The sequence below is a fragment of the Lepisosteus oculatus genome, chromosome 4 (genome assembly GCF_040954835.1).
Source record: "Lepisosteus oculatus isolate fLepOcu1 chromosome 4, fLepOcu1.hap2, whole genome shotgun sequence".
In the NCBI taxonomy this organism is placed as follows: Eukaryota; Metazoa; Chordata; class Actinopteri; order Semionotiformes; family Lepisosteidae; genus Lepisosteus; species Lepisosteus oculatus.
The window spans coordinates 28,863,924-28,890,926 of record NC_090699.1 but is presented as its reverse complement, the minus strand read 5'-3'; the positions used below and the strand labels follow the sequence as shown (position 1 = coordinate 28,890,926).

Genomic DNA, 27,003 nt, shown 5'->3' with positions numbered 1-27,003 from the left:
GGAGGCAGCATCATCCACCGATCTGTTGTTCTGGTAGGCGAACTGCAGGGGGTCCAGGGACTCTGTGATGGAGGAGTTGATGTGTGACAACACCAGCTTTTCCAGGCATTTCATCACCACAGATGTTAATGCTACTGGGCGGTAATCATTCAGGCATTCATTATTTACCACGGTGTTAGCATCACAGGACATGGGCTTTCTCTGTAGTGTATCAGAATTAGTTCGTATTGGTTTTTCTCTTACTGTTTTAGGTTTAGACTGTAGGTTTAGCACATGCAGACAGGCTTAGCTTGTGGCATATGGGTTAAATGCACCAAACTATTGCAATTCACGTTTGGTGTTCATGTTTGACCAGTTCATGTCTCATGTCATCGTGTCTGTTCATATCTGACCAGCAGTTCTTCGCTGATTTTAAGTTCTGTGGAGTAGGAGAGCTGGAGAGTGTTCAGTTGTAATGCCCAGAGTGTTGTAGATATTGACAGAATCGTGCTGAAACAGCCATTTCTCTTTCTGGTGGGAGTCTGTGTAATGGGGTGGGAAATTTGTTTTTGGGTTTTTTTTTTGCAATGTGAGATTATCTGCACAGCTCCAGTCTGGGGAACCTGCAATATTGCTAAGCAGAAGTTGTTCTGGGTCTGACCACACTCTAGCATGGTTTGAATGGTAATCTGAATCTATTAAGTGGCCTGAAACCTACTAGCACTGGTTTGTGGTTTTCTGCTCTCATTTTCAGTTGGTAGGAGGCGCTTCTGTGAAGTCAAGACGTGAGCGTGGTTATTGTTTGGAGTTCTGTGCTGACATAGAGACCACTTTCTGCTGCTGGGCAACGTGTTCCCATTTATCTGAAAGCAATACCAATTGTTTGGAAGTATCCAACAAGAAACATCACAAAATGGAGAAAATATAATGAAAATTTTGCATTATAAAGCACCACTTCAAATATTTTCCCGTTTACATGGCTTTAAGCCTTCTCGTCAAAAGACCCAGACATTGTTGAAACAATTTTTGATACAGGAATAAGACTTATCGAAGAGCAGTTTGAGCTGTTTTACAGGCCACAGGCCCTTGTACAAACTTTGCTGATGGAGCTGGAACGCCAAAGTGTTTTTAATATTATTTCAACCACATCTGACTATTCAAATTTACTCAAAATAAGGTGACAACCATGAAAAATCCTGCACCTGGAACTATCCATATCAGAAAACCAAGAGTGTCTGTCTCCTATACAAATGGGCTGTCTGATTTCCTTCCCCCCTTCTCCCTATCACTCTCTCTTTTCTGTCTCCTTATTCTTTTCACCTCTCTTCCTCACTTGCCAGGTCTGCCTTAGCTGCCTGTGTGCTGTCTAGGGAGTATGGGCTTGATTTGGAAGTGTTTAGGTCTGCAGCCCAGCACAGACACGGCCTTGGATGCCAGAGTTCAGCATGGAGAGTAATTCCCCCTTAATGACTGCAGCAGGGGCTGAAGCAGAGCCCCTCTGTATGAAACGTTTTTTTTTATGTTGAAACTCTGACATGTCATAGTTGGGTTCCATTCCTGTTTCATTTTAATGTCAGGGGCATTAACTTGGATTTGTCCTGGAATTGACATTTTTTTTAAAGCCAAATAGTTAAAACGGCTGAAAGGCTATTGCATCAGAATTGCAGAAAAGGGGAATTTATGCCATCCTTGCCATTGTGCTTGGGAATTGAAAATCCATTTTATTTGGGTTGGAATGCACATGAAAACAGGTATTTTTCTGGTTAGCAGGTAAAGGATCTTGGACAGTAGCAGGCTTCTACATCCCGAGGGAGCTGGGGTGTCTCATCCCAGGTGCCCCAGGCCCTGCAGGGTTTCTAGGTTTCCACTGGAAGTGGATGGAAGAATTCAATTGTTCCAGCTTAATTTAGGTTATCGTAAATCCAGGGAAACGAAAATCCAGCAGAGCTTGTTCGGGCCCTTGGGAATCTGAACTGAGGACCCCTCACCTGCTGTACAGTAAAAGCAAGGCCAAACTGTCAGTTTGGTAGTTTGGAAGGTGTTATGGCAAATAACAGTCTAAGCCCAAAGAAAATAAGAAAACTGCAGGGATGTAAGAACGTCTCCCATGAGAAACTGTATGGTCAGGGGTCTGGGTAAGATGGCTGTCTAAAAGCTGGGCTGTTGTTACCTCCTGACCCTGCTCAAACTGCGGTAATCAAGAGCTCTTTACCACTGTGAGCTCTTGTGCAGTTGCCATGGCTACAATATAGGCCAATTCACCTGGAGCACTGAGTGTGTGCGTGCCCATGCATTATCATCAATATGTGGACAAAGTTTTAGAAAGCAGTTTTATGAAAACCATAATTCCTAACAAGCAGACTATACAATGGAAATTACTTTTTACATGGAGCAAATGACATCCTCTTTCCACAAATACAGAAATCCAAACGCGTGTGTGGTGGAGGGCTCGCACTTAGAGCACTGGCTGTGCATGAACCCATCACACTCTGCACTCCTTCTGGGCAGATGGAGAAGCCCAGGGGCTCTGTGTAGTGCACAGTGTCTTCCTTGGTCTGTCATGTTCAGATCAGAGGACTGAACTAATGAGGAAGAGCACACATATGGTGAAACAATGACTGGAAGTAATGAACCTCCTGATAACACTGCCTGATCTTTGTCTGATGGGCTTAATTTTTCCCTGTTGATTCTTCCGTTTCCTCTGTTTGAATGTTTGAGATGTAGCAGAACTAATTCTGCGATTTGTGATAGTCATGTGCTCCTTCTTCCTAACTTGAACTCTTTTTCTACTGTCATTTTGCTACCTAGCTTTGGAAAACTACTGAATGATTTAGTGCCAAGATGTGCAGAGTCTGTGGGTACTAGCACACATGCTCAGAGGGGGTTTTCTCTTCAGGGCGACACACTGCTGACTTAGGGTTGTCTGCTTTTCACTGTAGGTGCAGAAATGCATGGTGATGGAAAAATTGCAGTTCTGTTTACAGTGTCAGGGTAATAAAATAGAGGACAGTTAAATGAACTATCTGATACTCAATTGCTGCTCCAGGGTTAAACAAACGTTCTGAGCAAAGATGTCTTGTAGACATGGAGATACTCTTTGGTGTTAAGACCCAGCTCCCTTTTTGCACATGACTGAGTTTGGGTGTCATAGGTTGCACTTTCTCTACTGATTTATCAGACAGAGCAGACGGGATCATGGATTGTACTGTACAAGTAACAGAGAATAAAACAACGCTAATTCTGCCTGATCCAGTTCATATTTGCCAACATTTGGATTATACTAGAGTAAAAAAGAAAATAAATATTTAAACTAATGAGGTAGTAAGCAATATCTGGAATATGGTGCCTTGTATACAAGATCCTGCAGGCTTAAAAGTTCCAAAATGCCTCAAAATCAGTGCAGCACCAGTCTTATTTCAACCTCTGCAACCCTACCTTTGATATTTGCAGTCAAGGGTAATTAACAGGTACACATATACTGTACTGCTGACGGATGTGTTGCAGGCTTGAGACTTCTTAAAATACTTTGTGGAGGGTGAGAGAAATCCTGAATGTTCCCCCCCCATCTCACTTTGTGTGCCAAGTGAGCTCCTCACTTCCAGAATTAAAGTGTTCATGTTCTGACCCACATACCAGTCACTGGCCAGAGCTTCCTGTGCCACTAGCAACATAGGTCAAGAGTGTCCAGCTGCAGCTGATGTTCAGAGGTGATATGATCATTGTGTCAGAGCTGAGATGTGTTTATAGATTTATTTAGTATGGTTTTCAAGCCATTCCTTGTCTGATTTCTTAATGGAGGCTTTAGTCTTTAACGCAGCACAGCCTAATCAATTTGGACTCACAAACCCTGAAGAGTATAGAAGTGCCTTATGGCCTTTGAATTAAACCTTCCTGTTTTATGTTTTGTTGAAATATTCTTTGAGGTGCCCCGTTGCTCTTTCTACACGGGTTCACACAGGTGTGTCTTGCGTCTCTGTGGGAAGGATAGCACTTTCTGTTGCTGTGCCCGACCCTTTCAAGGCCATTTCTCATGTCTGTCTCTCTCTGCTCAGGAGCCCCTTCCTGCCTCCCTCATCCATCAGACCACCAGGAGGGTGCACACTCTGCGGACAGCAGGCAGGCCCCATCTCCTCTCCCAGACCAGCACCCCTTTGTCACGCCAGGTAAGCTTGTGCACCAGAGCCACGTTGGCTCCAGACTCTCTTCACCTGTTCGTTAGGGGGGTGGCTAACTGAAGAGCACAAACAAAAAGCAGAGGGTCCTGAATCTTTTCCTTCAGTGTCTCATCACGATTAACGTCTGCCTGCCATTGCTGAGGTGGCAGCAGGACCTGCCGTTGTTGCTTGGTTGACACTTGAGATGGAGCTGATGTCCTGTCACATTAGAGACGTCCCCTGATTGGATGCTGCTTTGGAGAGCGTGGTATCAGCCACATGTATGTGCCGGATGAGCGGTTAATTCTTCAGTGGTTTTGTCAGAACGTTTAGGGTGTTTGTAAGCTGTTGACCTGAATAAAACAAACCTTTCAAAAGGTGAAAGAAAGTAATTTGTTAATACTACTGTATATTATATTTTTTTAATATGATGAGTGCATCGAGCAAGTGATGTTCAGCGAGTAAGAGTGAGAATTTGTGAATGTATTTGGGAGTGCACAGAGACGAGGAGGTGAGAAATACTGAAGCTGCCTCTTTTGAGAATGTAAATGCACTACAGCGATGGCAGGCTTTGTTCATTGTAGTTTATAATCATATCAGATGTTTTTTTTTTACTGTTTATTAATTTGCTGTTGAGGAAGCAAATAAAATCCGAAAAGTTTCAGATAAAATTCAGGATTGGACAAGCACCCAGCAGATGGCATTCACTGTAGACAAGTGCAGAGTTTTGCATGCAGGTAGTGAAAGCATAAACTATGAATACGAAATGGGAAACGCATGATAGAAGAATCTACTTATTTTAGACGGGTGTTTGTGTTGACACATCATTTACACTTTGAAGAAAGCAATAAAAAACCAAACAAGATGTTAGGATCTGCAGTTGATAGCATTGGATTTAAATCAAGGGATGTTATTTTAAAATTCTGTAGATGCACTGCTAATGCCTCATTTAGAATATTGAACAATTTAAGTCACCATGTTAATAAACATATTTTTCTGCTATTGAATCAGTCCAGAGGAGAGCAAACAGATACCTTTTGAGACTTGTGAGGGAATGTCCTATACTAAAAGTCCAAAAGAACTGAGCCTGTGAAGACTGTGAAGGGGACCAAGTATTCAAAATCCACAAAGGCATTTACTAAGTCAACCCAGCGGACTTCTCCAGAATGAACACTGAAACACAAAATAGAGGGCCCAGGTGGAAACTATCAGGAAGTACATTTCAAACTAAGAACAGGTGGCGTTTCTTTATGCAAATGTGGGAATATGTTGTCGTCTCAGAGGGATTTTTAGCATTGCCTAGGTGTCTGTACATTTCGTGTTGTCTGCTAAGCATGAACTCGCGAGTTATTTAAAGAGCATTTCTTCCAAATTGCCAAGACATTAGTGTTTTCGGTCCTCTTGCATTTCTTTTTTTACTTCTTTGACTGGTTTATTTTAGGAGCTATTTGTTTGATGATCTAAATGTAGAGTCATCTTATAATTATACACAAGATGTGAGCAACAGTTTCATTAGTATCATTACAATCCTGCCACATTCTGGTCCAATCCCAGTGTCTCCTCTAAAAACTGTGTTTGTTCCAATATTTGTACATGCATTAGGAGTAAAGCCCTGCCAAGATGCGTGTCGTTGGCAAACTCATTCTGCCTGTGAAACAGTCCCCGAGTCCAATTTTCTGTCTTTGCTCAAATTGTGTTCACATCCGTTTTGAAGATGTATCAGTTGCATTGTCAGACACTGATCATTCCTTGCCTGTGGATTTAAAGATTTATATGTGATCACTTAGCCTATAACTGGAACAAGAAATCATATTTTTAAGCCATTTATATGAAAACCGATTTTTGGAACTTTGCCTCAGCTATTCTCTGCAAACGGTGATCTTGACTGAAGAGAGTGTCCAGAAGTGAAGATCACCTAGAGGACCTTCTGAACCCCTTTCATTTCACAGAAGGCCACCCAGGAACATCTAATGAAATCGGATCTAACAGAGCTGCTGCAGCTGTTAAGTGTAAAGGCGGTGGGAGTGAATGATATTTGCCCTGAGATGCTGACATTTCTGAATAACATTGAGGTTTTGCTGTTTCTACAGTGAGGTGTTCAAAAGGAACTCGAGAGTATCTGCTACAGGACAATCACACATCTCAGCCTCTGTGGCAAAGCCCATGGCAGTATGCTGGAGAGGAGATTCTCTGGATTTGTTGAAAATTGGTTTTATGAGAAACAATGAATGTTTTGTCCTGGCTGTGGAACATTGGACCAGCTCTTTCCTCTTACAGATATTCACTGTGTTGTGGGTGTTTGCAGTTTTGCAAACCTACAGAAGGCATATGACTATTTTACTCCAGATGTCTTGTGGGAGGTGGCTCCCTCTATTTTTGGTGCGAGAGCTGTGTCTGTATTCTTGTACAAGGTGGTCGCACTCTGCCAAGGATTCTTGATTTTCACACCCAAGATGTCAAGAGCATTCAGTTTCAGGACTTGGAGTTGGCATCCCTGTTGTCTGCAGATTATCCTTCTCGCCTCATCTTACTGTGATCTCTGATGTGCAGTTGAATGTTTTACCGATGGTTATGAAGAAGCAGACATGAGAGTGAGCACTTCCAAGTCTGAACTTGCGGTTCTTGCCAAGGAAAAAAGTGTATTCCTTGCTTCGTCCCTTAGGGGAAGAGTTCAGATCGTTTGGGGTCTTGCCCACAAGTGATGGTATGACGGCACAGCATTTGCAGTGTTTTGTTCTCTGTGTCAGTCCGTAGTAGTGAAATGGGAGCCAAATTTCCAGGTCATGGAAATGGAAGAGGAATTTCCTGGCAGTTTACATCTTTACCAAGTTCATGTGTTCGTGAATTCTGGGTAATGACAGGAAGGACAATATTGTAGATTCAAGACGTAGAAGTTGGGTTTCCTCGCAGGGCTTACTCTATAAGACTAGGTAAGGTGCTCTGCTGTCTGGGAAAGCCAGTTGAGCTAGTTTTGAGCATGTGGTACAGATGTCCAGGGGAAATCCGTCTATTGGACATGGAGACCCCAGTATCTGCTGGTGGGATTAAATGTCTGGGCTGGGCGGGGAACGCTTGGGAATCCTCCAGCTGAAGCTGGAATCTGCTGTGGAGGAAAAATGCCTGGTCCTCCCTACTTGTTATGCTGATGTTGCAAACCTCGCTAGGGCAAGTGGGCTGAAAAGAGTTGGATGGATGCTTTCAGCACTCAAGAAGTCCTTGACTGGAATGTCATACGCTGATAGGATAAAGAAAATTAATCTCTTTACTCTTGAAGAAAAGGAGAATGTAGGAATATTTGTATTTCTTCTTGGTCACAATAAAGCCAGCCAAAGTAATTTTATTTTTCAGACTTGATGGAAAACACAGTAAGTGTTCTACAAGTGGCAATTAAGGATGGTGTTTAGTACTGAAAATAGTAGGCAGCTCTTTACACAAAGTAATTAGCCTCTGGAACAAGCCCAGTCGTGCTGTAGAAATGAACACCAAGAAATGCAACTCCAAACAATCTGGGACAAGAAGCGTCCTGATAAGATTTCACGATCAGTTAGTAATTGCCAGCCAAATAGGCAAGGCAGGCTGAATGGCCTCCTCTCTTTGTACGTGATCTGACGTTCTTCTGCTGAAATACATTATGCTTGCAAGTCAGCCAGCTCAGTGCTACGTGTTGTGCTTCAGTGTGATAGGGCTGTGGCTGGGCATGAGGTTGAGTGGGTACTGTAGTGTTCTGTAATACACTCTTCCACAGTATGCTGTTCTGCTGTGCTATATCCAGGCCGCTCCATCGATTGCTTTTAGCTGCAGCTCATTTCCAGCCCTGACAGGTTATCGCTAAAGTCAAAGCAATTGAAATATCTGGGAGAGCGGCGGTCAGCAGAATTCAAATTGGGCAGAGTGCTGATTGATTGTGTGGATGTGGGATTCTATTAGTATTGGAGAGCGATATGGAGAGAGGGGGCGAGTGAGTGCACCAGCAAGGCATGAAATGCTGTGTCATTTTGACAGTGGAGGAGGGTGAGGGGATCTTCAGGAACCTTAACTCCTCTCCTTCTGGACTTGCTCTAGAGGGGGTTTTTAATCTGTGTGCCACCGCAGTCAACAACGTCAATAGGGACTGCAGAGCTGTATTATTGAACGTTAGGCAGGGTGACCATCAGAATTATTACAGCCAGTTACTTCTGATTTACATGTGTTGGTTGCCTTAATAAATCAAAGCTTGGGAATTCTTTTGGCTTTAATTTTGTAGTCTAGCAGTTGCTTATTTGTTTTCGGACGACCTTGGCGGTCTCCTTGCATTTTCAGGTAAATTGAGTAAAATAACTCATTTAAGATAAATTCTGCTGTTTCTATGATTGAGTCCCGCCAATATTTATAGTGATAATGACTGCAGTCGTGACTCGGGAAGAAAGGGGGACCATGAATTAGGAGTTGCACCTAGGCTATGGTAGAATTAGTTTTTTTATAGTCAGGGTTTGGGTTGATTAGATTTAAAACAAGATCAGAGGAACGGTCCTTGGCAGACCCACTGGAATTGAATTACAATACAGTCAAATACACATTGCACAGCAGTTAAACATGATTAAGCATTGGTTGAATGTCAGTAGAGAAGTATTTAGTTATGAGTAAAGCCCTTTGAGTTTTATCTATTCAAATTGGCATTTTGTTACTTACACATTAATAAACTGCTTGAAACAAATACAAAGAATGCATCATTTTAATTATATGTCATTTTATGCACACCATCTACATGTGATTAATATTTTTCTGTGCTGCTAGATTGTGTCAATCTCCTTGGAATTTAACTTGCTTTGAATTAGAAGCATTAAGGGTTTGATAGACACACCAGCATTTATTTAAAAGTATCAAAATTGAACTTGTTGGCAAATGTTTCTTGAAATATTGACAAAAAATGACTTGAAGGAAATGTTAACTTTCAGTTTCTCATTTTAATTGGTCTTCAGCAGGACTATAAGGCGCTTGTAATTATGCATCAACTGATATGAATTCAAACTAGGTCTAGCTTGCAGGGTTGTTAAGAGGACTCTGGGAAATTAAGTCTTTCATCTTTTCTCCTTCGGATGTAAGGTCCTCACTGCTTGGTATTTAAAGATACATTAACAAATAGTGCCAAAGTAGGGCTGCTAATCCTGGTTTCAAGTTCATTGAATTCAACTGGTGTGGTGGCTTCTGGCGTCTCTGGTTTGCTGTGTAGTGGGGCGGCTGGTGTAGAATGGCTGCTGTGTGCCACTCAGGTAGGTGCTGCACCACAGTGGAGGATGAACTGGGTGCCCCTTCCTGTTTATAGCTTTGGGATTTTTGGGGCTGAAAAGCAATATGCAGATCCAAGGGGTTGTGTTTACTTTCTTCTGTTGTAACATTACTGGGTAGATGGGAGATCGTGATGGGAGATTGTCTGGCGTTTGTTCTTTATATGTAGTTTGATCTTAAAAATGCCTCAGGAGTGGCCAATAATAATTTTAGCACTTAACCCACTGAATTAAGAATGCAGAGACGACACCTGTCCTCACACGGGGCCCGTCTAGACTTTCATCTTTGGACACAAGTGCCGTCCGGGAAGTTCTGTGTCAAATGGAGGAGAATTGTAACCCTCCCTGAAGTCATCGTGAGCTTGCAGGCACTGGTTATCTCTGCAAATGCACACATGCTTATCAGGCTCCCAGTGCATAGCAGTTTGAGACATTTTGGAAAGCTGTTCTGTAGAATATAAGTCAACACCACTTGTTAGACCAGCCTTTCTCCCCCCCTGAGTTTGGGTGCACGCACAGGTGGCTCGTACACACAAAGTGGATTGAGCTGCTGTACAGTAGGAGGCAAATTTCCATCTCTCACCTCCACAGCTGCATTTTAAGTAGAAAAAAGTATTTTGACGACAAGCTAAAAAATGTATTCATACCTAGTACATTGTTTTTTGACTGTTATACCTGAGACAAGTGATACAAATGAAAGCCCTTTTGTTTTGTTGTCTCATCCGCACGTCGTGGGTGATTCTCTGTTGTGTCTCTTGTTTGAAGTGGGAGCTATTTCTGTGTGATCATCAACCTTTCCTTCTCAGTGGCAGAGACGGGAAGGCCTCCATAGGAGGAGCTGTGAGTACAGGAGGAGGGCCGTTGGAGAGAGACGGGGTTGTGGTGGGAGTGAAGAGAGAGCTGGCAGCAGGTCGCCGGACCCCCGTGGAGCAGACTGTGTGTGCAGAGGGCGTCTTCACTGATGATGGATTATTGCAGTGCTACTGGCAGGACTCGCAAATTTTGTCATCGCAGTGATAGGAAACAAATTGTAAAGCTTGCTTGTGTCACACGCAATCCATAAAACCAGAGTATGTGATAAAATATGGTCCAGGGCACATGGGCTTTTTAATGTGAATTCTTGACATTCTTTTTCTGGTTTCCTATCATCCCACACACTCACATTTGCTCATGTGCACAAACTCACACTCGGAACAGCTTTCTGTTGTTATCAATGCAACCCTGTCACTTCCTAAAGCAGTCTGCCACATTGGCTCAGGTATACACAAAAGACTAGACTCTAAATGGTGCAAGGCAGAGTGCAATATTGGGTAAATGCATAAGTGAATGACGGGGTATTTAATGATTTCTAAGAATGGGACATAGTATATTTGAATGCAGTCTTGAAGACTGTTTGCATTAAAAGGGGAGGATTTGTCTGCAATTTGGCACTTAGAGAAAGGCTTTTTATGCACTACTAAAGCATGAGCTGTAAGAACCAACTTCAGTGTTTCTATTAATGAAATTTGCTCTGTGGTTACTGCAGTCACCGTATCAAATTATGTAGCATTGCATCAACTTGAAAACCGTAGCAGTTCTTTGCCTTTGTACTGTATGTAAAAGGGAGTTGATGGGTAACCTGCTCAATCCTGTGTGGCTGTGCTGACTCCTGTTGACATGTGGATTTCCTTCTCCTCTCTGTACGGAGCTGTGTGAGGCTTCAATGACGATATAATTTTAAAAGGGCACCTCCTTTTATTAACCATAACTGATGTGCACGTCCATTACAAAGTCTGTTTTGACTCATGTAGAGCTCAGGGAGAGGGGAGTGTGACTGTAAAATGCAAAATGTAACCCAAGTCAGGGGAAGACTGCATAACCCCTCACCTCACTGCTGAGCCCTCAGGAACTGATGTAATCCCTTTGACTGCAGAGCTGCAGTAGTTCCCTCTGCTCACTATTGACGTTCTGTACAGTATATTTTTCAGGGTTTAGGACTGTCCACACTTCATGCTGTGTTGGGTGAGATTTTCAGGGTTTCTTTCCTGCATTTTTCTGCATTTTCAACTTCTGCTTGCCACTAATATATCATCTACTCATTTAAGTAGTTTGCTCACTAAATCAGAATCTGAAGATTGGATGGAATCTCAGGAAGAGATCTATATTGTCTTCTCAAATGGCATCCTACAATAGCTTTAAGTAGTGTTATCCCTTCTATACCATTAGGATTATGTGTTACTTTTCTGCGTCATGTTTCTGAATCGCTGGAGTTTGCTAAGAAACGGCTAGAGGAGTAATTTGCTCCTAACCTGACCAGATGGACTCACAGGAGCCCTCGTGATTTTTTTGCGCGTGCCTTTGCTCCAGTGTAATGAGGCTTTGAATGCAGTATACAGAAGGTATCCTCGCAGGGAGTTAATGGGCCTTCTGCAGCCCTGGGCCACCCGGCTATCTGAAGGGCTTCTTGCACAAGACAGGTTAGGGGGATGAGAGGAAGATGGAGAAGTTAAAAGAAGAAGTAAAGAAATAAGCAGAGAGACTAACCTTCTGAATCTTCTTTTGCAAAACAAAGATGCATATAAAAGAAATCAGCGTGGCTGCTAACAAGGGCTTCCACAGCATTCCCATCTCTGTGCTAGTGGCAGCCAGTCACCCTGCTTGCTCTAATTCAGAGCTGTGAGAGGAGCCAGCAGCAGACCTGATGAGCTGTGCCATCAGAGCCGGGCAGCGTGATTAAAGCCTAGGAAGTTGCCTTTTATAAAACTCTTGATGTTAGAAGAGAGTCTGTGCCTGCAGTGTTTGCATCAACCCTCCCCAGGAGAGAAGAAAATGCGGGGTGGGGAGGCTGGAGTGAGGCGTGGGTACGATTGTTTTAACTGCCCCTGTCAAACGTGTAGTACCCAAGAGCCCCCAGGCTGCAGAAAAAGTGTCAGTGGTGCGGTCGCAACCCCCTGACGGACAACCAGGCTCTTGGCTCGTTTGTCTGTCGTCACAAGCGCCACTTAATTAAATTGCACAGTCAAGCTGCCCAAAGTTGAAAGACCGTTTTTAATGCAGATGTCTTAAAGATCTGCGGAGCGAGACGACAGGCCAGCATTAAAATCTGAAATGAAATAAAGCGAAAAAGATGTTTTGGCAGAGGCTCCTTGCTGGCTGTGCTGAAAGACACTGGGCTGATGAAGGTGAACGGCCCAGACTGAGCGATCGCGAAGGCTCAGCTGTCAGTGCCGAGTCCAGGGGGCAGAGAGATGTGCTGCTGCAGTTTCAGGACAACTGCAAGCTAAAATCAGCCATGAGTGACTTCAGTAACTCCAGATCAGGGGGGTTTCCAGGAACCCCCTCCCCCCAACATGAAAGCATTTTTCTGGTAATTGCTTAACTCACTTGGGCTTTCAGTTTAAATTTTAATTTAAACAAGGCTTCTGATTTTCAGGGTTTCTGCGACACTTCTACAGTTAACAGTCTAGATCGTATCTGTCGGTGGTGCTCCTGGATCTCAGCTCTACATGTGAAATTAAGTTTCCAACATATGATTTCAAGAAATTCCCCAGCAGAACCTTACTGGTCTAATTTGCACCCTGTTGTTACATTCTACTTTGAAATTAATTGTCATGGATCAGCCAATTTTGAGCAAATAACTTTAGACAGGTAAAACCTGCAATTTAACCCAGTTTTGAAAATTAAGACGTATGCATCGGCGGCAGGCTTGACCCAGAATACAGTGCGGTGACATTGACCTGACCAGTGATTCAGAGGTCCTGGAGCTCTCTGATGTGTTCATCTCCCCACCTCCTCTCTTCTGCAGGGGGGGTCTGGAACACCACATGGTTTGCTTTTACTTCCTCATAATCGTTCTCAGACTGACGGAAGGACGGTGTGGCAGCAGACTGAAACGAGCAGGCAGGGGACACGCGTATGGCACACAAGGGAGAAACTAGAGGAGAGACAGGTGCAGCACACCTGACCCTGGTCTCGCACCTCCGATGAGTGTGCCCCAGGAAATACAGTGGCTAAAGCGAGAGGTTCCCATCGTGTTTTGGGGGAATCTTTCGGGGATACAGCCAGAGCCGGCGGCCCAGTGATGCATCTCTCCAGCTGCCTCAGCAGGGCGTGTGTGCCACCACGCTCTCTCAGGCGGAGGTACAGGACAGGGCCTGAGGCAAACCAGCTCCTCCATGAAGCTGGGTATTTTCCCCAGAGAGCAATTAACGCTGTTTGCCGGGAGCTGCTGTTATTGAGTCTTGGCGTAACTCCCAGGTGTGCCAGCTACTACTTTTGAGAAGTGTTAAAATGCTTCCAAGTTGTAGTTTTTTTAATATTATTTTTCTTCAGCCTGCCTGGCCAGATTTCAGTCGTACAGATACTGTACGTCGCAAAGAAGAGATGAATTGCTCAGTCTTAAAAAAGAAAAGAAACGGATTGTACTGTTGATAATGCCATAATGCTTGCCAAACATGCGCTGCTTTAAGATGGACCTATTTTACAGCGGTGTTCCGATCTGTTTACTGATATTCTGTATTTTCTAAAAACAGGGTGACCCTGGACCAAGATCTGCACCTTTTTATAAGTTTCAGGGAGGTCAGTAGTAAGGTTTAATAAAGAGTCAATTTTTACTCACACTCATGGACATTAACCAGAGAGTACAGGTGGGAACAGAACATTATAGCTCAGTCCACGAGTGGAGTCTTGTGCATATATTTCACGAGAAGAGCAGAGCTTCAGTTCAGACTTTCACTTCCTAATCAGTTTTCCTCTCATTCATAAAAATGCCTCGGAAGATATTTTGCCTTTCAACAGCAGTATTAGTTTTTCTAATATAAGCATGCAAGGTGATTTTATTTCGATCAGATCAGGGGCCGATGGTGAAAGTGCAGAGTGGTATAGTACAGAAGGCAGGGTCGCTGTCCTCAGTAGTACCAGTGGAGTTGCTCTGATCAGGGAGTCAGATGTGCACTGGTTTTGTCAGACCTTGATGCAGTCTAAACTCCCTTGGAAACCTGCTGGGTCCTCTGTGGCTGCCCTGTCCATATGAGGGTGATGAATGCCAGTTTTAATGAAGACCCACTATTGACTGGTTGGTGATGGATGCTTGATCATTAAAAAATCTGATTTTTGATGTCAATAACTTGGAGTTAATGAATGGCACTTTTATTGGCACCAATTCTTATTGTGTTATCGATACCCTGTAATGCTTCATCAAAACTCATTAAAAGTCCATAAGATAACATCAGCTAACCTCCAGGCCCTCTGGGTATTATGAAAGAATAGTTTTTCTGTGCAGTTTTCAAATGAATAAAAGACAATTTCGGAAATCACCCAGACGTAGCACCAGATTTGAGGGAGGCAAACGTTTTGAGATTTGCATTGCTAGGTTTGGTAGTATAAAACTTTGCATTTTTCTTTGGAGGCACCCTGAGCTGGTTTCCTAACAAAGCGTTTTTTTTCTAATCAGACAGTCTTGTGGATAAGTACCCAGTAACCCTTGTCCAGATGTGGAATATGTGGAGCCCAGCTACAGTTCGAAAGCTGGGGTACACTGTCACTGCTGTCAAGAAGCATTCACTTATGATTATTTGGTTCGTATTCACTGATTATTCAAAGAGGCAGGAGGTTCACCTAGACTGACCTCTGTCTGTAGTTTATAAATTATTGTGGATGGCGGAAGGTATGTTGGGACTGTCAATTTCAAATACGTGATTTTAATGGCAGGGATATTTGCAGGGGTCTGGCTAAGCTGATTCACTAGGATTAAGACTATATGACCGTGTATCTTCATGATGCAGTGTAGTGAAAGACATGGTTTTGTAAAAGGCTCCTCCATGCTGGGAAAACCTACCCCTCTCCATGGTCGAGAAGTCCTGCACCCTGGAAGACCTACAGGGTCTGAAAAAAACCTTGTGCAATGGATTCAAACTATTCACATTTCTGGAAAAATGTTCGGAAAACCGTGGAATTTTGACTAACAATTACCATGGTTTCAAGAACATGGATAAAAAAGTGAGGCTGCGTTCTGCACTAGAGAAGTAGAACATTTTGTTTTTTGCACTTAAATGAGTTCAGGCGTGAAATTATATTTCCAATCCACACTGTGCAGACTTGTACCCTGTATTTTCCAGCTACAGTTTAGAGCTGTTGGGATCACTCACTAATGCAAGAGACCCAAGCTGACACCCCATGGGCTAGATTGTGATTTAGGGATCCCTGACTGGTTCCAGGAGATGACTAATTTAGACTTGAAATGTGTACAGGAGTCGAACCCAGTGCTGGTCCTGTTGAAGGAGAATTCATGTAAGTTAGAATTCATTTACAGTATGTGACTGTAATAGTGTTAAATGAACCTGCCTTGGTGACAGTCTCTCCTGTTTCACACAGGTCTCCAGTACAGTACAAAGCTGAAGTGATTTCCTTTATCTTTGTGTGTCCATCATCTCCCCTCACCGTTCAGAGTGGATTGAGTTCTCACCTCTTAGTTGTTAATGAAATCTGTCTGATTGGGATTTGTGTTGCTAACATGCTGCTAAAGACAGTACACATAACCATTGAGGCCAAACCTAATGTGGATTCCAGAATTGTTGCACCCCTGTGTGCAATGTAGTGTCTGTCATTGAGTCTCTCTCTTTCAGTATGTTTGTGCTAATATCTAACTTGGGTTTGCATTGAAGCTCTTCGGGTGTGGGCACATCTTAGCAGACTGTCTGTCTCGGTGACTGTTTTTCCCTACAGTGAATCGCTGGATTTTCTAGCAGCAGTGAATCTTAGGTCATTAAACTTGGAAAGAAGAGCAGGTCCTCATGACCTGGTGCCCGACTGACATAATCTCTTCACATAAACAAAACGGTTTTGCCCATTTTAAGTAGGGATTAGTTTTCCATTAAAGACCATAGAACATGCTGCTTCTGTTTTTAGACTTTTGATTTGTTGCAGTGGTGCCAAGTACGTTAAAAGGAGACATGGCATTCTGGAAAACAACTTCTTGAGTAAAACAAATACCAGGACACTTACTGGACAGCACAGCCTGGATTTGGATATATAGATGGATAGATATTTTGTCCATAGAGGGTTAGAGGGCATTCCTGTAGAAAGGTGTCTCCTTCACTTGTGGACAGAGCAGGCCCAGATAGTCGCACTGTAGCTCTTGCAGCTATGAGCCTCTATTCCTCTGCTGATCACCCTCCTCACAAAGCGCATTATCAATGTCTCTGGCAGCCAGAGGGCTTACTTTCACAGCTGATCAACAGGCTTAAGACTACAACTCTCTTAATTTAGGTTGATAAGCATTTTGTTAATCTTGAAAAATGTTTTGTGAAAGCTTTTGAAGCAGAGAGATTAATAGCACAGGGAGGCTGGGGGCAGCAGAGTCCCACTGGTGACAGCTGCCGTGCAGTGTGGAGCTCCTGGCAGATTTTCCCCTCTTGCCCTCTGCCTGTGATAAAGACTGGCTTTATTTTACACCCAGTACACTATATACTAAGAAACCTCAGTACTGCATACGTGTAGCAGTGATTTCCTGACAGTTTTCTGTGCTGTGGGTATCCTGGGCGGCTTGAGGAGCCCTCCCTCACTTTGCTATGACATCTGATCTGTCAACGCCTTTCATTTGTTATGTTTAGAAATGGCTCGAAATTCTCAAAGAGGATAACTAGGTGACTGCTAATTTAAGGTTTCTCTTTGTAATGCAGTGTGTATCTTAATATTACATTTTTTTACACATTACTCATTTCTGCCAAAATGTGCTTTTGAAAACGCAGTGGACTCATAAGCTGTAGTTTCTCCTGGTGTCTGTGACACATAGCAGCTAAACTAATGCTATATGTATGTCAGACACCGATTGGCGGATTGAAATGGCCTCTTTCATACACTATGATATTCCCTGGGGAGCAGTGCTCGCTCACAGGTCAGTGGAGGGTTATGGATGGCTAGGGGGCAGCGTGCTGACTCCAGCCAGCTAATGAAATCAGTAATGCAATAATATATACATTCTCTCTTCTCCGATATGGTGTCCATGCTAAGGTCCCAGCCAGTCAATACGCCTCCACTGTATCAGTACAATCTCTCCTCTCTTCCCTTTATCTAAACGGGGTAGCCATGGGCAGCCCGCCACCTTCTTGAAGAACGGGGAGAGGGCCATCAGGTGGCCTGGAGGCAGCAGATGTAGGATTGGTAAGAAGGGAAGAAGGGGTCTGTTTGTATCAGCTGCTGCACCTCACCTCTGTTCTGCAAACACATGACCCGGATATTGTCCTGTTGCAGGGGGTGGCGTTGGGGAGACCCGGTGACGCGCTCTTCTGCAAACCTGAACCTGAGTTGAAAGATTCTTCCAACTGAGCTTCAGTGTGGTAACAAAATAAAACGTGATGAGGAAAACAAAAAATCGAGATCTTATAGGCAAGGATATTGAGCGTTGTTTTACTTTCCTTTCTTGAGAGAGAGTTTCTGACATTACTCTTAAATGGTTGAACTCTTACTTTACTGATTGTTGAAAATTTGTTTCTTATTGGGTTTTTAGTTCTGAAATTGGGTTTGTTGAGTCTGGTGTTTCTCAAGGCACAATACTGGGACTCCTATTATTCAGAATAAACATGTTCCCACTTATTCAGCTATTAAAAGTACATGGTCTGATTTATTATTTCTAAGCTGATAATACGGACATCTGTATCCATACTAAACCTGACACCAAAGTAGCTGTTTCTGCACTCTCTAATTACATCTCTGAGATAAAAACCTGCATGACTCAAAATTTCCTTCACTTAAACTACAACAGGATTGTCATATAGTAACCCTACCTATAGATAGCACTATACTTGAATTTCAAGCAAAATTAAAGAATGATATTTGATCCTGGCTTGACTCTTGACCCTTATGTACAGAATATTGTAAAAACATAATTCTTCCATCTTAGAAATATCACCAGACTATGTCCTGCAGTATGTTGTCTTTGACTGTTCAGCAGATAAACTGAACCTGCGGTCTATGTGGGTCCTAATGCCCCAGTATAGTGATGGAGACACTATACTGTAAACAGTTGCCGTCCTTCGGATGAGACGTAAAACCAAGGTTCTGACTCTCTGTGGTCATTGAAAATCCCAGGGCGTTTCAATACTTCAAAGAGTAGGGGTGTAACCCTGGCGTCCTGGCCAAATTTCCCATTGGCCCTTACCAATCATGGCCTCCTAATAATTCCCATCTATGAATCGTCTTCATTACTCTGTTCTCCTCCCCACTGATAGCTGGTGTGTAGTGAGTGAACTGGCGCACTGTGACTGCCGTCGCATCATCCAGGTGGATGCTGCACAGTGGTGGTGGTGGAGGGGAGTCCCTATTACCTGTAAAAAGCGCTTTGAGTGGAGTGTCCAGAAAAGTGCTTTATAAGTGTAAGCAATATTATTGTATTATTAAAAATTAAGCATGGAGAGTTTATATATTCATTTGTAAATGGCTAAGTTGACCATTTTATCATTTTTGGGAAGCTGCATTGCTTGAAAACACACAGAAATGTTCCCTTAAACTGTGCACTCTCTGCCATAGTACCTGCAATGCTTGCCAGATGGCTGTAGATTCGATCTGGAATGTGAGCACTGTCAGGCAGTTACTTCTCGTCTGAAAGTCTGATACTGTATATTGCCCGTGCTGTTGACTACCTGAGGCTGTCTGGCACACACCCATGAACCTGTGCCACCATCCTCCCGCTGGTACATCTTGGGCAAATCCCAGCCAATCCCATCGCTCCCCTCCCCCCTCACTTCATCTCTTCCCGCTCCTGCTTTCCTGGGAAAGCCATTTGTTATTCACCGATCAGTGGAGTCTGAAGGACTCTTCTGCAGCTCAGGACAAGACTGCCGTCCTGCGCCACACAGGGATGTTCACTTTTTCTAATAGATTCTTTAATTGAGAAAGGTTTCCGGCTCATTCACTTTTAATGAGGGGCCCTCAATCATGTGGGGATGGCCACGGTACAGCCCTGCATGGAGCACTGGCTCACGGGCTCGTTAATTGTCAGGTAAAACACGGTACAGCCAGGGGCGCCGAGGTCCTGAGCAGAGACTCCATCCTCTTTCCAATTATTAAAGAGCCTTTAGCTGGAACTCTCCCATTGAGAGACGACACAGTGGTCAAGGGTGTCTCTGCAAGATTGCAGACAGTCCTCTAATTAAACTGCGCACTGCTTGCTCAGCAGCATGACCCATAAGTGTGTGCCTCATTTATTCCAAAGGTGTATTCATTGTAAACTGCTTAATTACACTGAAGGGGTTCCAGGTGTACCAGTGTCCCTGAGGGGTTTGAGTTTCTTGATTCTGGGCTGCTGTACCCTGGAGGACCCCAGCGGTGTCCGTCTGTATAGCAGTGGCCTTGGGTTCTGCTCGCTGACTCACAGTTCCTCTGTGAAAGGAAAGCAGGCCAGTTTGCTTCTTTATTTCAGGCGGCAGAAGCAAGTATGTTCCTGTGGAGGTTAGAGTGATATGCGCACTTCTTCAAGAATAATGCTTAGAGGAAAGGCATTGATGGTTTATTTATGCTTCATGACAATGGGAAGGCTCCTGCGCGTGCTTATAGCATGAGCTCGTGCCTGAGCTCTGCAGAGGAAGACAGGTCTGGCATTCGTCCCAGAAGGTTTTGTGACAGTTGAAGGAGGGGAAGGGGGTGTAGTCTGTGCTCCTGTTAATAGAATTCCAATGAGAGAAAAATGACTAACACTGGGACATTCCCTTGATTTATGATGTACATTTCACAACAGACTATATATTTGTGCCCCTCCTCCTGACTGAAGTTGAATTATTCATTGAAGACGATTTCCTCCGCAAGCAATATTAATCAACTGCGACTCCCCCTACAGTTCCCCAGTTGTGGTTCACGCCACTGAGAAACCCCCTTTCGTTACCGAGAGGAAAGGGTTCTGATTGAGCTGCAGTTTTAGTGGATGCTGATAATGGAGTACAGTATTAAAGTGCTTTATGAATGCATCTGCTCTGTCCTGAATGCACAAGTACCTGCATCGGGCAGTAGTGACAAAGAAAAGATGTGCTGGCGCCGTAGTGTGTCCAGTTTGTGAATTCCTATGTCTTGGACATTGATCTGTGTTATGTTATGTTATAACTAGTTAGCTGCATTTCCTTAATAATAGTACGGTTATTATTAGCTGTAGTTACAGTAGTATAACCAGAGATAGTGAAATAATTAGCCTTGGTCATAGTTGTAGTATCTACACCATTACTACTATTAATGTAATGTAACATAATCAGAAGCAGCTTTACTTTAAATAAATATTATTCAACTCTTGCCACTCATGTGCCACCATGGAGTTCTGGTTGTTCTTGTAACACACCAGCATGTGTGTATTTGTAAGCAATCGGGCACGAGCTGGCTCGTAAATTTAGGGTGTTAATGAGGCCACAGAAAGCCCGACTGAGACGGTGTGCTTTAGCTCTGGGGCTGCTGGGCAGTAAGGGAGTGCCTGTAGCCACCACAAGCTCCCGGCTCCGTGCAGGGTGATATGAGTCACTCCTCCAATAGTGAGGCCACTACCGGGCGCCAGAGCCCGAGGTGCCATCTGTCATTCTGCGTTAGCGACTTGTCAGAGGGAGCACAGAGACAGCATGGTGTTCCTGTCACCTGGCGCGGCTAAGCCAGGGCTTTTTTTGGGAGTCAGGGCAGTAGGGGTGGGGAGGGAACAGGTCATTTTACTGCCAGTATGACAGATATTTGAGCTAGTTGCTTACACGCACGGAAGTCGGCACACAGTATAACTCGACACAATGGCAGATGTATCCAGGACTTGCCGTCCAGCATGGCTGGCTGAGGTGTGTAGGATTTCATCAGAGTGAACCCTTGTGGTTTAAGATGAGTTTTAATGTTTAGGTTTTGGGTGGTAGGGGAATTCCTCAGTCTATCGTTTTGGGCGGGTGGGGTTTTACACACAGGCAGCCTGCTAACCAAAAGAAGCCCCCCCAGCAGTTCCCAGCCTTATTTTTGGAATAGTTAATCGTCCTGAGTCAGAGTGCAAAACATGAGCATTCCTCTCCCCTCACATCAGCTCTTTCTCGCTGAGAAAACAGGCCATTTGCGTAGGCTCCACATGAAAGATCATTTTATGTAATTTTTGACCCTTTGAGAGACAACATGAAACAAGTTTGTTTTGAATTATTTAAAGTCAGAAGGGAGCGTCCCAAAATTCCTTCTTTCTGCCCGTTTCCGAAGAGCCGAATACTGTTCTTTGGCTCGACTGACTCGTTTTTATCTTTTATTAATGAGGGTCTTTATGAATCCAGGTCACTGAGCCCTCTGGTGCTGGGAGTTGTGATCGGGTATTAGGGGCCTGGAGGTAGGAGAAAGGGAGATGTACAGTATGTCTGGCCAGCTTTCTAATAGAACCCACTCTGATCACTTAACCAACCTGATGTTGGCACTGGACCTTCTGGTCTGAAGCAGGGCACTGTGTTTAATTGCACTGTATTTCTCCCCCTTCTCTCCTCTCCAACTCCAAATTAAAACAACCCCCTGTTTATACAGGCCTTTCATTCCAATCTCAGCACACAGTACAGCAAAGAGGAGGAGGTCCAATTCTGAGGGGGGTGATTACACACACACTCTGTACGTCTATTCCCCTCGAGTTTGGGGGGAGGAAAGTGGTGCAGGAAGTTGCTCACTGAGCTGTGAACAGAAAATGACCGTGTGGCGCTTCTTTTTCAAGGCTGCAGTCAGGTTTGTGGTTGTATTTGTGCTATGTAGTCATGGAACTTGCAAACGAAGATAAATTGAATGATTCAGATGGTGAGAAATGAGCTATTTTCAAAGGGGCAGTTACTTTGTGCTTGTGCGGATAGCAGGAGTGCGTTAGCAGCACAGGCTCTGAAGGACGGGGCTCGTGAGTACTGCATTATTGTGCGTGACTTGTCTAGTGTAAGAGACCACAGCAGAGGGAATAAAATAACTCTCCTTGGCTTTTTGAAGCCCTTGCGTTTTCCCTCAGTTTAATCCTAAAAACCGCACTGACGAGAAAAAAATTGGTCCGACTGAGAAAGACCTGCTCTCTTCAAGCAGTTGTTGGCCTAATTTATTTATATAACTTGCAGTTTTTCTCTGATTGCTTCATGCAGCGGTGCTCAGCATGTGGACTCCTTGTACTGCGATTTACCCGTTCAACAGAAGGTGAACACTGGTAGCAATGAAGTCAAGGCACAGATGGGACTGGGGTGTGTGAGTGTCGGTGTGAAGGCGGGTTTGCTGCCCTGGCAATGAATGTGAAAGACCGAGCAGCGAAGCAGCTGCAGATCCTTGCGTGGAAAACCCAGGCATTGTACTGTAGTGTAATTTGAGCTGCCACTGTCTACTGCGCAGTCAGCCAGAACAAGTTGCCTTGGGGTTACACAGTGCCATCCGCGCAGGTACTGTGCTTCCCTGTGAAACAAGATTCCCAGTCGGAATCGGCAAGCCCGCTCCACTGTCCTAGGGGATCCCCTCCCAAAGCCAACCCCACCCCCTCCGCTACCCCCCTCCCTCGTCTCCTCCAGCCGGCGGCAGCAAGCGTGGGATGCAGTGCTGTCGATTTACAGCATCGCCCTTGTATAATCTGGCACACATCGAGGAGGGTTCATTCAGAAATGAGCAGCAGAGGGGAAGGAGGGAGAAGGGGGAACTAACAGGAAGCCATGCGGTTTCTCTCCGCTCTCTAAGACAAAGAAGTCAATGAACAGTTGGACAGAAGAGAGGGATTAGAGACCATTACGGGGGCGGGGGACAATAAGAGGTGCTGAGTTTGCAGTGTCCTGCCGCCCCCCCCCCAGGGAAGCTGTAGGTGTTGCTCGGCAGCATTGTTGTTTTTTCAATCCTTCCTTCATCTTTAACATCGCATGTGTTTGTCAATACTTGTTTGTCTTTACCTATAGGCTATTTAAACTAGAACATGAGAGAAGCCTAGGCGATGGAGTGGCAGGCAGGTGAGAAGGAGAGTGAGGAGCTGACTGACCCTAACATTTAAAAAAGGGACAGAAGGAGAGAGCTGGGCGTTCTGCATCCTGCCCTCTCCTGTGTAGTGGTGGGAAGGAGGAAGGGGAAAAGCTGCTTTTCTCACTTGGAGAAGTAGTTTTATTTGACAGGAAAAATGCTATTTATGATATATCAAATCAAGCACTACTGGGGCAAAGTTTGAACAGCCCTGTGCTGTTTTCTCCTCTGCATCACGTGGCGTGTTGACCTCATGTTACAGGGCCAAAAATGAAATGTTTAACTGGCCTGTAGAGGCTTTAAAATGAACACTTATGCTTTTGTGTTCCTAGGTTTTCAGAAATTTAACACTTTACAAACAGATCCCAGAGAATCCCCTGTGTGCCTATTTACATACAGAGCCCAGAGAATACCCTGTGTGCCTATCTCTGTCTCTTTCCTCTTTTCCCACTCATCTATAAATAACCTGCCCCCGTTGCCTGCAGTTTATACAGGCCTTAATGAAGAAACGGCTGCAATTGTTGGTTTAATGAGTTGCGCCTTTTGGTTTGTTGTTGTTTTTTTCCTCTTTCGGGTTTGGGAATGGAGGTGTTCCCCATTACTTGGATGCGTGCGTGTCCCAGTGTGCGAAGAAAGTGGCCCAGTGGCGTTTTCAAGTCTGTCTGTTTTTGGAATATAAAATTGAGAGTGACCCAGCGACTCTTCTTAAACAAAACAAACCAGCGTTTTGGTTTGTTCTGTAAAAGAATGAAAAATAGTACAGAGAAAAACCAGCTTTGTATTACCTCGACCCAGTGTGTTGCTGTTGGTCAGAATGTTGTATGGTGTGGAGTTATTTTTGATGTGGAAGTGGCGTTCTCTCCTAGATAAAGACAGTTGCAGGGTGGCTGTAGGCCCAGCGCTCAGTCCAGTTCAGCACAGTGCAGCTGGACAGAGGAGGAGAGAAGGGGAACTCCTCTGCCACTGGCTCTGGGATTTCCCCCTGCTGTTTTATTTCTGCTCTATCACTTCTTCATCTCTCTCCCTCCTCCTGCTAGCTGCCTCCATCTACCTCCCCCTTTCTTTTTTCCTGCTGACGCCTTGTGCAGGTAGCTCTAGGATTTTCTTGCTCCCCCCTTCTCTCCGTCTCCACTTCTCCGACCGTGTTCTTTATTCAGGTCATTCCGCCCTTTCGCTCGGTCTTTCACTATTTCCCTCTTCTGCCTCCTCTTCCCTCATCATGTTGCTCCCTCTCCCTCTCTCTCTCCCTGCCACTCAGATAACCTTGATTCTGCTCTTCCAAGGTTGGCCGGCTATCGACTGCGATGCTGTTTAATATTTAAGACGCCGTACTGTAGCAGCACAGTTGCGGTGTGTCAGGGGTTTTCTGAAGCATTTTGGCTTCTCGGCGTCAGCGTCGGCGTCTGCCCCAGTTCTGCTGAGGGAACACAGGATAGACAGACAGTGGTGCTTGTGGGCAGCGTCCGCTTGCTGCAGTGGCTGGGTGGGCTGCATACCTGCTCTCAGACACACACAGCCACACTTCACAAAAATGAAACTCAACACAGGGTGAAAGTGGGACAAAAAAAAGTTTCGTTCCTTCTAAATTGTAAGGAAAATGTCATTCATTGTATACTAAGTAATGTGCCCTCTGAGGCCCTCCTCACTGATCTTCATGGCACATTGCTCTAAATGTTCTTGGTGGAGACCCTTTCTCAGATTTGCCCCTCACAAATCCAGTCGGATGCATAGACACACATATACTTTCCAGGCAAACGGGTGGTTTTCTTCTGCTGTGTGCTTTGATCCCCTTTCGAAACTGTGAGTGACGGCAGAGCAGAGGTATGCTGTGTGAACATACTGCAGAGTCATGAGGGGTTTGTCTCGGATTGCTAGGGCTACTGCTGTCACAGACACATGTCTGTTTTATGAAATGTTGCTATTTTTGTGCAGAACAGACCAGCTCCTAGTTCAGTTGTACTCCCTAGACGGACAGAGAAACAATATTACCTAGCTGGGTCCTATAGTTCATTGATGGGCAAAATGATTAATTTCTTATATGTGAAAAATTAGATGTATACAAAATGGAGTAGTGTTAATAACCCTTTTCACCCTAATACAGTAGTTAACATGATAGGCAAGATAAAATGTGTTCAAATTCACAAATTGTTAAATATCTGTAAGCAAATATAGGTATGAAACAATATAATTAATGATGAAATGAAAACATTTTTTATATTCAAATCCTGGAATCTAAGATGAAGCTTTTAATAAGAAAATAACCAGTGAAAAGGTGAGGTGTGATTGTGGTAGTTGTTGGTGGGAGTCATTCGTCCTTGAGTAATGGTGCTGCTTGTGAGACGTCTTGTGAAGCATCAGTAGATTGAATATATAATGTCTAGCCTTCTTTTCCATTTCATTAAATTCTTGTTAACGTTAAGCTGCCTCATTCATTCAGCCCCGGTGTGCAGAGCTAGGTCAATGTCTAGGGCATTTTGCATGATATTTTCCAAAGTTGTCAAAACGTGAGAGCGTTTTTGCATAACTTTCATTGGTTCATCTGGTGTCTCAATCTTTCAAACTTTTCTTTCAAACCTCTGAATCTGGCTGAAATAATTCTTTGGGTTGTGGCACTAACAGCTCATAAACGTCAGTGTGGTTGACTTCAATATCTACTTCAGGTGCCAGCTTCACAGTACTATTCTGAATGCCCTCTACTTTGTCTTCAAAACCAAGGAAATTAGGGACATATTTCAGCAATAAACTCTTCCATACACCCTTCTTCATTACTGCTTAACAAGTACTTTGGGGCACAAAGGAATTAATATATAAGCCCAAAATTGGTTATAACTCCACTGGCAGTGACCAGGGGAAACAAAAAAAACTTGGATATTATCTGTGTAGTCTTCACAATAGTCAAGATGACTGACATATTCCAGGATGAGATGTACCTCTTGACCTTCCTAAGAGCAACCTGGCCAATCATCCAGAAAGTGACAAGGAACCACAGAGTAGGATCTGTAGACCTCTCTCGCTTCAACTAATGTTAGAGGTCATGCCTCAGCCATCAGGAATGTCTCTTAAAAAACATTGCTGCCTGTCTGAAGTTTGCCAGAGTACCTACAGTAGATGATGCACAAGGCTACTGGAAGAACTTTCTCTGGATAGAGGAGTCAAAAGTTAAACTTACTGCTCAACATGAAAAATGTTTCATGTAGTGAAAGCCAAACACTACATTCCAACAGAAGATTCTCATCGTGACAATTAAGCATGGTGGTGAGAGTATCGGACCTGGGCAACTTGCCATAATTTTCAGAACCATGAATTAGGTGTTGTATTAGCATATACTGGAGACGAATGTCAGGTCATCCATTTATCAGCTGAAACTGAGCTGAATAAGAGTCATGTACCAACACACTGACCCTAAACATTGAGATTGATGGTTGAAAAATGAAATTTCACCATTTGATTTGGCAAAATGTCAAAGTCCAGACCTAATCCTTATTGAAATGCTATAAAAAAACTTGAAGTTATCTGTTCACGCCAGAAAAACCTTAAGTGCCACGGACTTAAATCAGTTCTGTAAGAACGGGCTAAAATCACTTTATTAGCCATATACAATTTCTTGCATTAGGAATTCATCTTTTCGAATACCCCAGCTTGCTCTCCATGAGACACAGACACACAGACAGGGAGAGAAGCTTGGAACA

The 27,003-nt window shown here is 44.0% G+C and overlaps 1 protein-coding gene across 1 annotated transcript in view; it reads left to right on the top strand.

Annotated features, from left to right (window-relative positions):
• mcu (mitochondrial calcium uniporter) overlaps positions 1–27,003 on the top strand; it is a 69,243-nt gene that overhangs the window by 21,219 nt on the left and 21,021 nt on the right. The window contains exon 2 of the mRNA XM_006630424.3: positions 4,032–4,142. Coding sequence (XP_006630487.2) covers positions 4,032–4,142 — 111 coding nt within the window. The remainder of the gene's footprint in view (positions 1–4,031; positions 4,143–27,003) is intronic.